Here is a 14,768-nt window from a genome sequence, read left to right as displayed (position 1 = left end):
CGGCAAGCCCAAGGCAAAACCTCCCGTGCATAAATGGCCTTGGTTCTCTGGAGCCTCTGGTGCCATGCTATGCCTCTCCCGCGCGTCACAGAAAACTGATCACCTCCTGAATGGTCCAGCCTTTCAGACACAAGTCGAGAGAAAGGCTAACCCTTCGCCAGATCGCTTTTCATTATTTTGTCCCACTCGCTGCGCCGTCCTCCTGAGGAAGTCCAGGCGGCCGCGACGCAAGGCATCCTGGGAGTTGTAGTCGCCCTCCCCGGCCCGTGCGGTAGGCGCCCCGCTCTACAGCCTGGTCCGCGAACTACTGCTGGCACCAGGCCGGTGTCCTGCCGTAAAGATGGCGGCTCCCTTGGTGCTGGTGCTGTTGGTGGCCGTGACCGTCCGGGCCGCGCTGTACCGCTCCAGCCTGGCCGGCCTCATCTCCGAGAGGGTGGAGGTGTCGTCCCCTTTGAATGCCTGGAAGCGAGGTGAGGAGTGGGAGCTACGGGCTGATGGCAGAAAGGCAGGTCTGGCTCCGGGGCGTGGGAGTGGAGCAGGCCCTTCCCCTGGCCTCTGAAGCAGCCGTTGGCCCTGCTGGGGTCTCTCCTCAGCTCTGCACATTTGGGTCTCGGTGGGATCTTTCGATAGGAGGAGCGCAGCATTTTTATCTGTATCTTATTTTTTTTATTTTTTTTAGTAAAGCCCTTTCCCTGACAGTGGTCCTGAACCTTTAACAGCATGGCCTTGAGACAGCAGGGTAGACTTCCCCTGACTATGGAAGATCCACTGATTTGGCAGTTTGTAATCATCTCTTTTCCTTTCTGTAAAATGCACTGAAATTTATCAGGACAGCCAGGGAATAGCTTGTTGCTGGGCAGGGTATCTCTGTGTATGTCTGTGTGCTAAGGAATTGGGGCAAGAGTCACGGAGGGTTACAGTAAACCATAACAAGAATTGGGTGAAGCTGCTTCTGTACTGCCGCCTCTCTGTCTGTATTATAGTCAGATATACCCTTAATGTTGATGGGTTGTCATATCTTGAATTTGGATAAATATCCCTTCCTCAGTACAATCGGGGCTCAGAGATTTTTACTCAGTAGAGTGCTCTGGGTAGCAGCTGCTCCGCATAAATAACTGTTTTCTTGCAAATTAGGTCTTGGGTCTCCTTCTCCTCTACGAACCATTTTACCACATCAGTCTGCACAAATAGAACTTTTTTTTCCTCCCATGGAAATACACTAACAGCGTGGAAGCTTTATTTGTTGGGACTCTGCCAATTACTCAGGTGTGGAAGGCAGAGGAGCCTTGTCCAAGAAACAGCTAGATTCGAGCCCAGCAGCACCATAGAGACCAACAAGATTTTCGGGGTATGAGCTTTCAAGAGTCAAAACTCCCTTCGTCAGATACAAGTAGGAACAGAGCCCCATGAGTCCTTGTATCCCAATCCAATGTTGGTCTCTAAGGTAGATAGATAATTTATTTGCAGCCCTTAGCCAGTCAAAATGTGATAAAACGGAAAGCATGGACTAATAGATTCTTACAATCAAAGAATTACAGTCCGAGTCTTAAAACATTTTTAAAACATTTAAAAAATGAATTACAGCTGGGACACATCTGTCAATTGCACTGTTCTAAGGCGACGAATTTTCATTGCTGCTAAACAAAATTTCACAACCTGATGAGTGGTTGAAGGATTACCTCCTTGTAGGAGCATCTCAAACCTTTCACCTGCCCTGTCAGGTCTCAGTCTCGATAAGAGGGGCTCAATAAACTTCGAACGGGGTAATGTATAGAAATTGCAGTTCAGGAGAGCATGCTCAACAGTTTCTAAATCCCCTGATTTGCAGGGGCAGAATCTCTCTTCCCAGGGTGTCTTCTTATATTTCCCCTCAAGCAAAGCAGAGGGTAAGGCTGCACATCTGGCCAGGTAAAGGCCCTTCTATAATTATTTATCTCTAAATAGTGGAGATAGGCTGCTGGTGCTAGGATGTATTTAGTATGGAGGGGTGCAGTGAATATAGGCGCCCTTGCTAGATCTGTTTGTCTCTCAATGTCTTTGATCCTTTGGGATATAATTAACTTAGCTTGTTCCCACCCTAACTGAAGTAAAGCTGGGGGTGTAAAACCCAAGTTGTTTAATTTGACATCTATGGCTATCACCCATTTGGATCTAAAGGAGTCACGTAGGATCAGTGGGAGAAGACCATTAGGGTTGAAGTTAATTTTCAGCCAGAGAGAGATCGAGGACAGGACAATCCTTGTCTCCATCTTCATCATGCCAGTTTCTAAACATATCAGAGCATTTGGAACACATCTTGGCAATTGCAGGGCAGCTCTAAGGAACTTCGATTGCACACGTTCAATGGGAGTAAGACAAGAGGGTGAAGAGTCGAGTTGTGTTCCATATAGCGTTTGTGCTAGAGTTTTCGCCTGATAAAGTTTGAGTGCTGCTGGAATGTAATGTGCCCCTTTGGTCCGGAGGAAATTGATTATCAAACGGGCTGACCTTTCCCCCAAATTGGCTACATGAGTATTATCGGCCAACTTGGATCCAGATGCCTGGATTGTCGTTCCGAGATATTTATATTAGGTGACCTGTTCCAGCCTGTGGCCATTAATGCTCCACCTCCTATATTTAGGACGTCTACCAAAGGCCATGACTTTTGTTTTATCGTAGTTGATCATCAGGCGTTCTTTCTTGCAAAATGTTGCCACTCTCTTAAGCGCCCTCCTGAGTTGGTCTCTAAGGTGCTACTGTATTCAAATCTAGCTGTTCTAATGCAGATCGACACGGTTACCCCTTGTCCGAAGAAGAAGAATCTGACTGCACTGATTTCTTGCTGGATAGTTACTGTCCACTTGCTGTGTTGAGAGGGGCTGTGAGTTCTATAGTATCTACTTTGCCTGCAGCAGGTCTGAGATCCAGTCTTTGGCATCTCCAGTTAAAGGGATAAGGCTGTAGCTGATATGAAAGACCAGAGACACTAGACAGCCACTATCAGTTGGGATAGACAACATTGACCTTGATAGAGAAATATGCATCTGCAGAAAATGGGCTTTATAGTAAAAGTGCTATAAGAAAGAGACACAGGAATTTAGACATAGGCAGTAACCAGTTGACAAATGTGGGAGTGGGGTGGACAGAAGTACAATTAAGATAATTTGAATTATTTGTTACCTTACTTCCATTACTCTCTCACCCCGCAATCAAGCATAGTATATAAACTGTATAAGATATTCAGGAAAACATATAATACATTTAATTACTAAGGAATTATCCCTTACGTATAATATTTAGTTTAAATCAAGTGACTGGAAGAATTGACACTGAAAATATATCTTTTGAAGCTTAGCTTTTGCCTACCTCTGGTCTGTATCCACCCCAGGCTGTATCTGTCATCAGATTGTGCTGATAGCTTCATAAACAATCATGGGGCTGTTGATGCTGTACAAAACTATGTAACTAGGCCCATCAGGCAGCCAGGTTAGCTATCAGTAAGCCACAATTGAAGTGGGTTCTTAAGAAATAGTTGGGACCTATGCAAATCAAACCCTGCACATTACTGTGACTTTTCTTAATTTTGCATATTTTGTGTTTGTTTTTTTCAGTGGTAGAGGGGCTAGCCTTGCTTGACTTGGGTGTGTCTCCGTATTCTGGAGATGTCTTTCATGAAGTAAGTGTACCGAGTTTTGGTTTGCTAAAATGCATGTGTTGCTATTCCCAAGAAATGCCTTTTTATCATAACAATTATAATCACTGTGGGGACAATCTTTTTGCATGCAAGGACATGGAGCCATATGTGGCTAATCCCCACAGACCCCTCTTTCTCCCCTCTCCAGTTCTGAGCCAGTGGGGTACAGTGGCTAAGAGTGCTGGACTAGTATCTAGGAGACCCAGGTTCAAATCCCCACTTGTGCCATGGAAGTTGGCTGGGTGACCTTGGGCCAGAAGGGCTCCTTCTCTGCATCCTGGTGAAGCTCCTGGATCCTGACAGCTGCCCAATGAAGATTTGAGCCTTCCTAGGCTGCCAGAGATGTGGGAAGGGCCAGGGAATCCAGCTGACAGGCCCACAAAGAAGCTGCTGGCCAAACAGCTGGTCCTTAAAGGGCTGCAGCCCCCACCTCCCTTTAAGGCATGGACATTTCCAGCTATCACCAGGGATGGGAAATGGGAAGCTAATATGGCCATTCAAAACTCTGAGGAAAGGTTCTCCTCATGAGTAGGTAAGGAGCCCTGACTGGCCCAGTGCACACTTGGGGGTCTCTGGCTGAGGATGGCCCAATGCCACCTTCTTACATGGGTCCTCAGAGCAGGTAGACTCAGTTGAGGGGGTATTGCTGCACTGTGACAAGCCAGCTGGTGGATGAAGCCCAGCTGGCAGCCTGCCCAACACAGTGTTGGGGCGGGGGGGATGGCCGCCATGGATGCAAACCTGGGGAAAAGGCACAGGCGGACCACTTGCAGTAACTCTGTGGTATGCTAGAAGTCCCTGGCCCGCAGGTTGGGAACCACTGTACTCGAATCAAAGGTGTTTAAGAAGAGGTTAGATGGCCATCTGTCAGCAATGCTGATTCTGTGACCTTAGGCACATGATGAGAGGGAGGGCACCTTGGCCATCTTCTGGTCACTAGGTGTGGGTGGGAGGTAGTTGTGAATTTCCTGCATTGTGCAGGGGGTTGGACTTGATGACCCTGGTGGTCCCTTCCAACTCTATGATTCTAAGGTGTGGAGAAGTGGTTGAGAGCGGCGGACTCTAATCTGGAGAACTGGGTTTGATTCCCCACTCTTCCACATTAAGCCTGATGGGTGACCTTGGGCCAGTTACAGTTCTCTTAGAACTCAGTTCTAACTCTTAGAACTCACTGATTGATTATGCGGAGGCAGGCAATGGCAGACCATCTCTTGCCTTGAAAACCCTGTGGGGTCACCATAAGTCAGCTGTGACTTGATGACACAGATGCACAAGGTGCCACAAGACTCCTGTTTATTTTTACTTCCTGTAGTGAGCTAGCCATTTTGTGTTCTTTGTGAACAGAGACCTTTGCCCTGCTAACATTTCTGTCTTGGCCAAATATTGTTAGTGATACCTGAATGAATAGAACTGAATTTACATGTTGCTCCACACTTTATGAGAGCAATGTAACGTTATTGCTCAAAGCCAGAAGTATCATTTTTGTCATTTCCAGAAAATAGGATTTTTAAAATAAATCTAATGGTGAATTGCTTTGATTTGAAAGCATATTGCCAACGTTAAATGTTCTTTCATCTTTATTTGTTTTTCTTAGACACCACTAGTAATATACCTCTTTCATTTCCTGATTGATTATGCTGAACTGGTATTTATGGTAAGTGTGGCTTTCATTTACATCTAAAGCAAAAGTGCATCTTTCCCAGAATTCATTCCTTGATTTTTGTTGAAGTGTGGAGTAGTAAAGTTTCCTGAACAATGTCATGGCAGGAATGATCTACATTCCCAATAAGTGCTGTGCGGGGTTCTTGTGATTGTTGCTATCATACAAAATGGCTGCTGTTTGTGTGATCCTCAGGAGGCAAATGGTTTATGTGAGCCATTTTCCTAATGCATTTGTATGTGCATTTGGCTTGAAAAATTGCTCTCTGTGTCATCAGGAAACACATTCTTAAGAAATCCGTGCGAGGCTACAGTGCTAAGCATATTTACTAGCAAGTAAGTACCACTGCACTCAGTAGGATTTACTACTTTGGCTCACACTGTGATTGTACATAGAAATATTTGCTGGGGGAAAATGAATGTTGGACTGAGCATAGAAAGACACCTGTGGACTGGTAAACAATGCTGCTGCAGTGTAATTAGCAAGGGATTTTGTTTTGACCACCGTGCTATAGTTTTATAACAACAACAGCTCCCACCCTTAATCTTTATTTATGTGATGTTCTTTTTGCATAAATCATCTCATGGTGTACATTAAATCTGTCGACAGCATCGGTTTTAACAGAATTGCTTTCAGCTATCATGGGGTGCTTGCCAGGGAAAAAACAGAGGAGGGTTTTTGCAAAGCAGATGCAAATACCACACTTTTTAAAAAGATTCATACAACAAGACAGCTGCACAGTGGGTGAGCCCGTGGTAGCTCATATAGGTTTGCTACGGTGTGTGACCATGAGCAAAAGCTTGGACAGTGCTGCTTGTTGTTCCACGTGTTTTAAGGACTAGAGTTCAGTGCTATTAGTTGAAGTAGTATTTTACCATGATGTTTGAAAGATTTAACAATTGATACATCTGGCAGAAATGAGTATATTGTATATTAAGAAGGCCTACCTATGACCCCCCCCCCCAAGTATCAAAGTGTCAGCTGTGCTTCTCATGTTAATGACATGAATCAGCTCTGGATCAGAGTTTTTCCAGCTCCGTGAAGTAGGGAGTGACTTGATTAATGAGATCAATTTCCCACAGCGTTTCTAAAATCTTGTTACCTATCATATCTATTTAGGAAGCTATTACACAGCTTTTCCATTCAAGAAATGTCCCAAGTAGCTGACAATAAAATTAAAATACGGTAGAGATAAAACATTAATAAAATCCGGAAATACTGGTCCAATTAGACAACAATCAAGCTTTTTCAAAGGGCCTTTTGGGAGAAATACGTCTTCAAGATTTTCCGGAATGCCTGTTCTCAAAACACCCAGCTTTCTAGGTCTTCTCGTGCGCATTTTATGAAGTGTTGATAATTCTCACGTCATGATTTAGACATTGGAGTGCGTAGGACAGTCCTTCAATGGCTAGGGTTGCCAGGTCCCTCTTCTTCTCCGGCTGGAGGCTTTCGCGTTTAAGCTCACTGACACACGCACGGCACTTCCCATTTAGAACCGGAAGTGCCGCCTCTCAAAGGGCCTTTACCTCTTAGTTTGAGTGGTAAAGCGGCCCTTTACCACTCAAACGAAGAGGTAAAGGCCCCTCGCGAGGCGGAACTTCCAATTCTAAACCGGAAGTGCTGTGCACGGTATGCACGTGTGCGTGCACGTTTGCCCGCCAACCCTCAGGTGGTCAGCAGGCAGAGGGGGCAATTGCTGGGGGTTTGCCCGCCACCAGCGGGCACCTGGCAACCCTGTAAATGGCTGGTCTCATTTCTCCAGGGTCAGGGACAGAGGGTGGCCCTAGGGGAGTTTCAACACAACACCCTTTGGTGTGCGGAGTCCTGCAAGGGGCGATTCTCTCCCTAATGTTGTTTAACCTCTATATGCGCCCCTTGCCCAGCTAGTCAGGAGGTTCTGGCTGGGTTGCCATCCATGTGCAGATGGCATCCACCTATATCTGTTGATGGACAGATGCCGTACCAGAAAATCTGGCCAGGTGTTTGGAGGCCGTAACGGGGTGGTTGAAACAGAGTCTCCTGAAATTGAACCCATCGAAAATGGAGGTCCTGTGGCTGAGCTGGTGGGGAGACAGATGGGGAGATATAGCTCCCAGCTCTTGACGGAGTGCAATTGATTCCAGCTGCCTCCATCAAGAGTTTGGGTGTGACTCTGGATGCCTCCTTGTTGTTTGAGGCCAAGGTCACTAATGCTGCAAGGACACCATTTTTCCACCTTCGCCACCCCCGGCGGTTGACCCCTTACCTGTCCCATACTGACCTCCCTTCCTTTCCCGTTTTCCTCTTATCTTCCTTTTACTTTGGTCCTTCCCCTTTTTCCTTCTTTTGTTCCCGTTCCTTCTTTCCCTCCCCTTTTCTGTTCCCCTCCTTAGTTTTTCTTCCCCTCTTTAATTTTTCTTCCCCTCCTTAATTTTTCTCTCTCTATATTTTTTGGGCCTGTGAGCTCAACCAGTCCTCACCTATAAAAGATAGTCCACCTGTATAAGGTGGTTACGTGGCATAGGGCGCAATCTTCATCTGTAAATTATAATTTAAAATTTTATAATTATGTGTTAAAAATATGTAGTGTTATATTATACATATGACTGTTGGAAGCCTCTCTGGCCTGGCTTTGCTGGGAAAGGTGCAAGGTAGAAATCAAATCAAATAAATAAATATACAGCAAAGCTAAAAAAATATTTTCTGAAGATATTTTTGGCTGCCCATGCTTGCACTCTGAATTCCTTCTCATTGGCAGAGGAGCTGATTTTAATTTAAAATGTATCCTTTACATTGGAGATAGGATATGTTCATTGTGTGTTTTTTGAAAACATTGTCTACTTTTTTTCTTTTGTTAACTTGTTGGTGCTCCTTTCTTTAGATAACAGATATGTTGACTGCTGTAGCCCTCTATTTGGCTGTTCAGGACTACAACAAAATTCTAGTAAGTAAACAAGTGTCATTCTTGTTTCCATTTTTGTTTGTGTGCATATGCTGTGCCCTGTCTGCGCCTTCCCTGGCTTTCGCTAGCATCTTTAAGCTTTGGATTCTATGGGCTCCTTCCTGTGGTGTGGTGTCAGTTGCTCATGTGTCATGCATGTGTGCTTCCCCTTTGCGTTTTACTGTTTTATGGTGCCATCATAAGAAGAGCCCTGCTGGATCAGACCAGTGGTCCATCTACTCACATGCATGAACACACATGAAGCCGCCTTATACTGAATCAGACCATCGGTCTATCATGGTCAGTATCATCTACTTAGACTGGCAGCGGCTCTCCAGGGCCTCAGGCTGAGGTCTTTTACATCACCGGCTGCCTGGTTCTTTTAACTGGAGATGAAGGGAATTGAACCTGGGACCTTCTGCATGCCAAGCAGAGGCTCTTCCATTGAGCCATAGCCCTGCCCCAGCATTCTATCTCACACAGTGGCCAAAAAGTTCCTCTGGAGGTCCAACAACAGGGCATAGAGGCTGAGGCCTTCGCCTGACGTTGCCTCCCAGCACTGGGATTCAGAGGTTGACTGCCTCTGAACATGAAGGTTCCATTTAGTCACCATGGCTACCCTCCATGAATCTGTCTAATCCCCATTTAAAGCTGTCTTTGTCTGTGACATTCATTACATCCTCTGGCAGTAAATTCCACACGCAAAGCAGAGTCTAAGTCAGTTGAAGAGGGATGTACTATGGTTTTAAGATAAATATTTTAGTTCAATCTTTTCATCTGTCGGCCAAGTTTGGAAGTGGATTCACTGCTTATGACTCTTAGATTGCTTTGCTTTGTCTTCTGGTGAACCATTCTATGTTATCACTTTTTTATCTGTTGTGATGAGAGCCAGTAAATGGCAGCAGGATGTGGAGGAAGTTGTTACTCCACCTGCTAGTAAAATGACTCACAGTGGCCAAAAATATACAATATAAAATGCCATACAGATTAGCATTTTTCCCAGCACTATAATGATGGGCAGGATAGCTGAAACATGCGAGTACAGACTGCTTTCTGACTTCCAGTGTTTTTCTCTCATGTCCAGTTCAAAAAACAGAAGCTTCTAATAGAACTGGATAAATATGCACCAGATGTGGCAGAGCTTATTCGGACTCCCATGGAAATGCACTATATCCCTCTCAAAGTAGCACTGTTGTAAGTATTGTCTTCGTGGATGCTGTTCTTCTGATACACAGAATGTTTAGTTCTGCTATTTTTCTTGCTCCTTATTCTGTTTTAGACACTTTGTGTTTATAACCAAACATGACCCTGCCTGCAAGTAGTTTAAGATATGAGACAGAATAAAAAGGGCAAGGAGACTTGTTTTGTTAGTGGCTTTTTATAGACTGGTAAACCTCTCATGCTCTCACAGTGAAACCGTATGAAAACAACTCCAAATTTTTAAAAGCATACCCAGTTTCAATAAAAAAAAGATTATCCCAAAAAACAAAAATCAGGAAAATCCTGTCTCTTTTTTAGTTTGGATTTCTAAGGAAAGCTCAGTTTTGGTTATCCTCCGAATTCTTTAAAAACAGAACTGGATTGATATGAATGGGAATCAGAAATTGAAGGAATATTGATGTATGGAACTTGATGTTCATTAAAAAGAAATGGATCCAGTTGTGTTGAGCTGTTTAACCCTCGAATTTGTTTGCCAAATTTAAGGTATTTAAATAGTAATAATGAATCCAACCTCTTATCTGCTGAGAAAATGTCCATCAATGTTTCTGTATTCTTTAGATCCTGCTGAATGGAGACCGTTGCATTATTAAACTTTTGATTAAAGAGCTGCTGTCTTAAAATATTTAGAATACCCTTCAGCTTGGAAAAGACCGTCTGAAACATACCTTAAAAATACATATTCTTAGCGCATCCAATTCAAATATGTTCAGACTTGCAAGTAAATGGGCACTTTTTAAATAGTCTGGTCTACTAAAAATGGTTACATCTCTCCACTTCGTACATATAATTCTTTTATTCAAACCTATTCATTCTTTTTTCAGTATGTTTCCATGCAGTAATTTATTCTGTATTTCACCTATTTGTGAAAGTGTAAGGGCTAGTAACAGCAATTGCACTTTAGTAAACTTGTGGGCCTCTAGCCCTGAGAGACTTCACCATCATTTCCTGAAACCAGCCCCATCTCTGTCTACCCCAATCCCACTCTCCACAAAACCGCTGTCACCTTCAGGATGATGTTGGGTTTTAAATGTACCCTCTCTCCTCTGATATTTCCCTTTCCTCTTTTGCTGTGATGCAAGAGGGAGAGGCTTATTTGCGAGGGCAGTACGTCACTTGATAGAGCACCAAAAATATAGCCAGCTTTTGCTCTCAACCTCGCCCAGTTCTCCATAGAGAGAGCCAGCGTGGTGTAGTGGTTAAGAGTGGTAGTTTGGAGCAGTGGACTCTGATCTGGAGAACCAGGTTTGATTCCCCACTCCTCCACATGAGCGGCGGAGGCTAATCTGATGAACTGGATTTGTTTTCCCGCTCCTACACACGAACCCAGCTGGGTGACCTTGGGCTAGTCACAGCTCTCTTAGAGTTATCTCAGCCCCACCTACCTCACAGGGTGTCGGTTGTGGGGAGGGGAAGGGAAGGTGATTGTAAGCCGGTTTGAGACTCCCTTAAGTGGTAGAGAAAGTCGGCATATAAAAACCAACTCTTCTTCTTCTTCCTTACAGCAGCTGCTGTCCCACAGGACTTTAGTCTGTGCAGGTCTGGTCATCCCCAGCATAGTCTTTTGGGGTAGTTAAAGGGGACTCCTCCTTTTTTTCACCAGCTGAAATGATGGTGGGATACATCCCATAATTTCAGCTCAGGGTCTTCAGTGCTGAGACGAAGAAGCCGTGTGCTTCCCAGAAGTAAAAATGCAAGACGGCAGAATCATACCAGTGATATATCCAGCGAAGCAGAGGATGGTGATATGCTTTATAAAGTAACAAAAAGACAGTTCCCTGTCCCAGGAAACTTGTAATCTAAGTTTTGTGTGTGGGAGGGAAAAAGAGAAGAGGGTAAGTGTTAGGGATGTGAACAAACACAGTTGCTTATACACAGGCTTAGTCTCAGCTACGGAGGAAGAAGATAGGCCTGAGTCTTGGTGGTCATGAACAGAGATGTGATGGAAGAGAGAACATATGGATCATGGATGTCTTTGGGGACTTTGACCTTGACTGTCTCTTCTGTTTCAGCTATCTCTTAAATCCGTACACTGTGATGTCTTGCATTGCAAAGTCCACCTGTGCCATCAACAACACTGTAATTGCGTTCTTCATTTTGGCAACAATAAAAGGTAACGCTGTTGGGAAAACATACATACCTCTCTGTTTGCTTTTTAATACACTTAAAGGATGCACCACGAGACATGCTTGTGCCGTTGATTTCAGGCCAGAGGCAAGTGTGATACCAAAACTGTGATTTGTTGTAGCCGTTTTTCTAGACGTAGTAAGTCTTCCCTATTCCCCCAGTGTTGTAAGTGCCCATTACAGTTGCATTGGAGTTCAGCCAAAAGACAGTCTTGTGCTCCACCGAGAACAAGCAAACCAAAACAGTGGTCAACGGTACCTCAAAGTCAGCTGGCTGCTTTGGATCACCACAGTCGAAGCAATTCTGAGTTCCTGGTCTCAAAATACTAGGCGAACCTAAAGACTTTCTGCCATCTTGAAAACCGTTTTTGAGTATTCCCACTCGGAATCCAGATATCTGATCTGCATTGAGACACATACACAACGCCTTGGATCCTAAGCAACGTAAATTATATTTGCTCTTGAGGAGGGCAACTTCCCTGCTTTCCCGCTCCAGCCTTCTGTTCCCCTTGAGTTTGCATTTCTGGAGGTCACTTGACACTGCCCCCTCCCCGGAACAGTGGGTGGGTGGGTGGGGGCACAAAGCAGGAATCTGTAGCAAGAGGGGGGAATCAACAAATATTCCCCTCCCCTCCCCTCCAAATGGAATTATCATTCGGTTGAAGGAACTGCTGTTATGCTGGCAGAAAGCCACTTCATGATCCAAACCTCTGTGTTTGCACATAGATTTAATGATCTGTTTAGAAGTAGTTCCATGTTTGAGTACTAATGACCTGTTATATTTTACATGCCCAGAGATTAGCAGAGCTTTTCAGAAATCTAAATTTCTCTGGTGCTGGAGTAGATGTTTTTCTTCTTAATTATTTTTTATTCTTTGATATCTACCTGAAAGAGTTGTTGTTGTTTTTTGCTTTTCATGTGCTCACCTATTCTTGCGTTCTTTTATAATACGTTTACACGTCAACACACAGTCCTTCAGCAAGTCCCATTTGCTCTTAGTTTGAAGCCAGAATGAACCAGTAGGGCAGTGAAGCAAATACCTCAGAAAACTGGGGTCGCCCCTTTTTTAGCTATTATGGCGCGGCTACAACCTTATCAATACTTGTGATGCTGCAACCAGTTATGTGGCCTGTATTGGGACTGGAGGGGTGGTCGTGGTGGGGAAATAGATTGGAAGCCTGTGTAAATCATGGGGTGCAGGTGTGCACAGAAAACCTCTAACTTGAATGTGCTCTTGATTGATGTGTGTCAGTCCTAACTATTCAGTGCTCAAAAAAAAATTCCCTGAGATTTAACCTTGCTGTTAACTGAAAGCTCCTATTTTAAAAGTGGTTTTTGATTACTAATTGTTGCATTCCCTTTTTCTCCTCCTGTTTTGCAGGCAGTGCCTTCCTTAGTGCTGTATTTCTGGCGTTAGCAACATACCAGTCCCTCTACCCTCTCACTCTGTTTGCACCGGCCCTTCTGTATTTACTGCAGGTAAATATTCTAGAGGAGCGAGCACTCCCTTTTCATGTGGCTTTCCTATCAGTAGATGGAAAGGCTAACAAACAGGAGTTTGATAGATACCATGGTGGCACGGTTGTTAACGTTTTGCAAGCCCTGTGGGTGGGCAGGTGGCTAGAATTGGAAAGCAACCTGCAAATTACTTGGCGGAAGCACAACCCAGTCTCTTGCGGCAAAAACAAAACCACTGAACACACTGTGAGTGCCAGACTTGTTCCTGTACCTGTCCGGCTCGAGAGGTGCGTTTTGATGACAGCCCTTTTCCCTGAGTCATCTAACACACACACACGCACCGGAACACTGCAGTTCGCAATGATTCCATCTGGCTCGTCCTTCTGTGGGCAAAAGACAAATGCGGTCACTGAAAGCATCTGGTTTCTCTTTCTTTCTAAATGTTGATCAGAGTCCTTCAGAGAGTCGGATGCTGATGGAATATTTAATTATTCATGTATACACAAAGCCCTGTAAAGACCGAACAAATTAGATCCTCAGAGGTCACAAGGCACTTTCCTGGGATCTCGGGCCTGATATTTTAAAAAGAGCAGCCCCTGTTAGTCTGCAGGAGGCTGGAGCATCCCATTGCATCCTATCACCCCAGCTGTGTAGGGTTTTATACTGACTGCCAGGACACACTATACTACGCTGAATAGAGTGTAGTGTCCAAAGTTCTTTTCAAGATTCTAGTGGGATAAATACAAACACAAACATACTACTGGTTAGATTTATGAATCAAACTGGGTTACTAAGGAAGATAGTACAATAGCGTTTTTCAGGTACCATCGTTCACTGGCCTCCCCATCCTTCCCCCCAACCTGGCTCGGGGTGGGGTGGGGTGTTTCACTACCTGGCCCAGTTCTCTAGCGGCTACTATCCGTGAGTAATCAATGCCATCTTGTTTTTAATTGGTTTATTGTGTTGTATGGAGAATGAGATTTCAAAGTATGTTAAATCTTATGTTTTATGATTAGAATGTTGTGACCCGCTCTGAGCCCAGCTTGCTGGGAATGAGGGCGGACTATAAATGCAAATAAACAAGGTTGTTGTGAGGATAAAATGTGATTTTTAACTCCTATAAATATATGAGAGCCAGCGTGGTGTAGTAGATAAGAGCAGCTGACTCTAATCTGGAGAACTGGGTTCGATTCCCTACTCCTCCACATGAAGCCTGCTGGGTGACCTTGGGCCAGTCACAGTTCTCTCTGCTCACGCGGAGGCAGGCAATGGCAAACCACCTCTGCACGTCTCTTGCCTTGAAAACCTTACAGGGTCACTGTAAATCAGCTGTGACTTGACAGTACACACACACACAAATATATGGGCAGCGTGTTCAGTGCTCCGTTGCCTCTTGTGGCAACTCTTATGCTGTGCAGCCCCCACAAGATAAACTTTGATTTCACAGAATTTCAATCAAGATGGCTCTTTTTCTGACATTAATGCATTGTTTCCACTCCAATGGAAACATACTGGCTTATACTATTCACTTACAAAAAGAATTTTGGGGGAAAGTGATTAGCCAATCCTGAAAGAGCTACAGAGCATCACAGACAATATTTACTCATAAGTCAGTCTGTGCTGAAATGTGAAGTTAGCATTTCCTGGCTGTGCTGATCCTTTAACTGGAGATGCCAGAGATGACATTTGGGGCCCGCCTGCATTGCGATACAT

At 44.5% G+C, this 14,768-nt stretch overlaps 1 protein-coding gene across 1 annotated transcript in view; it reads left to right on the top strand.

Annotated features, from left to right (window-relative positions):
* Nucleotides 1-340: 340 nt before the first annotated feature.
* Nucleotides 341-14,768, top strand: part of PIGU (phosphatidylinositol glycan anchor biosynthesis class U) — a 37,907-nt gene continuing 23,479 nt past the window's right edge. The window contains exons 1-7 of the mRNA XM_056844268.1: nucleotides 341-470; nucleotides 3,591-3,655; nucleotides 5,268-5,327; nucleotides 8,194-8,256; nucleotides 9,338-9,447; nucleotides 11,484-11,584; nucleotides 12,979-13,076. Of these exons, the coding sequence (XP_056700246.1) occupies nucleotides 341-470; nucleotides 3,591-3,655; nucleotides 5,268-5,327; nucleotides 8,194-8,256; nucleotides 9,338-9,447; nucleotides 11,484-11,584; nucleotides 12,979-13,076 (627 nt within the window). The remainder of the gene's footprint in view (nucleotides 471-3,590; nucleotides 3,656-5,267; nucleotides 5,328-8,193; nucleotides 8,257-9,337; nucleotides 9,448-11,483; nucleotides 11,585-12,978; nucleotides 13,077-14,768) is intronic.

Source organism: Euleptes europaea, chromosome 2 (assembly GCF_029931775.1).
Source record: "Euleptes europaea isolate rEulEur1 chromosome 2, rEulEur1.hap1, whole genome shotgun sequence".
NCBI lineage: Eukaryota > Metazoa > Chordata > Lepidosauria > Squamata > Sphaerodactylidae > Euleptes > Euleptes europaea.
Note: the sequence above shows the minus strand (reverse complement) of the source record. Positions and strands in the feature narration are given on the sequence as shown.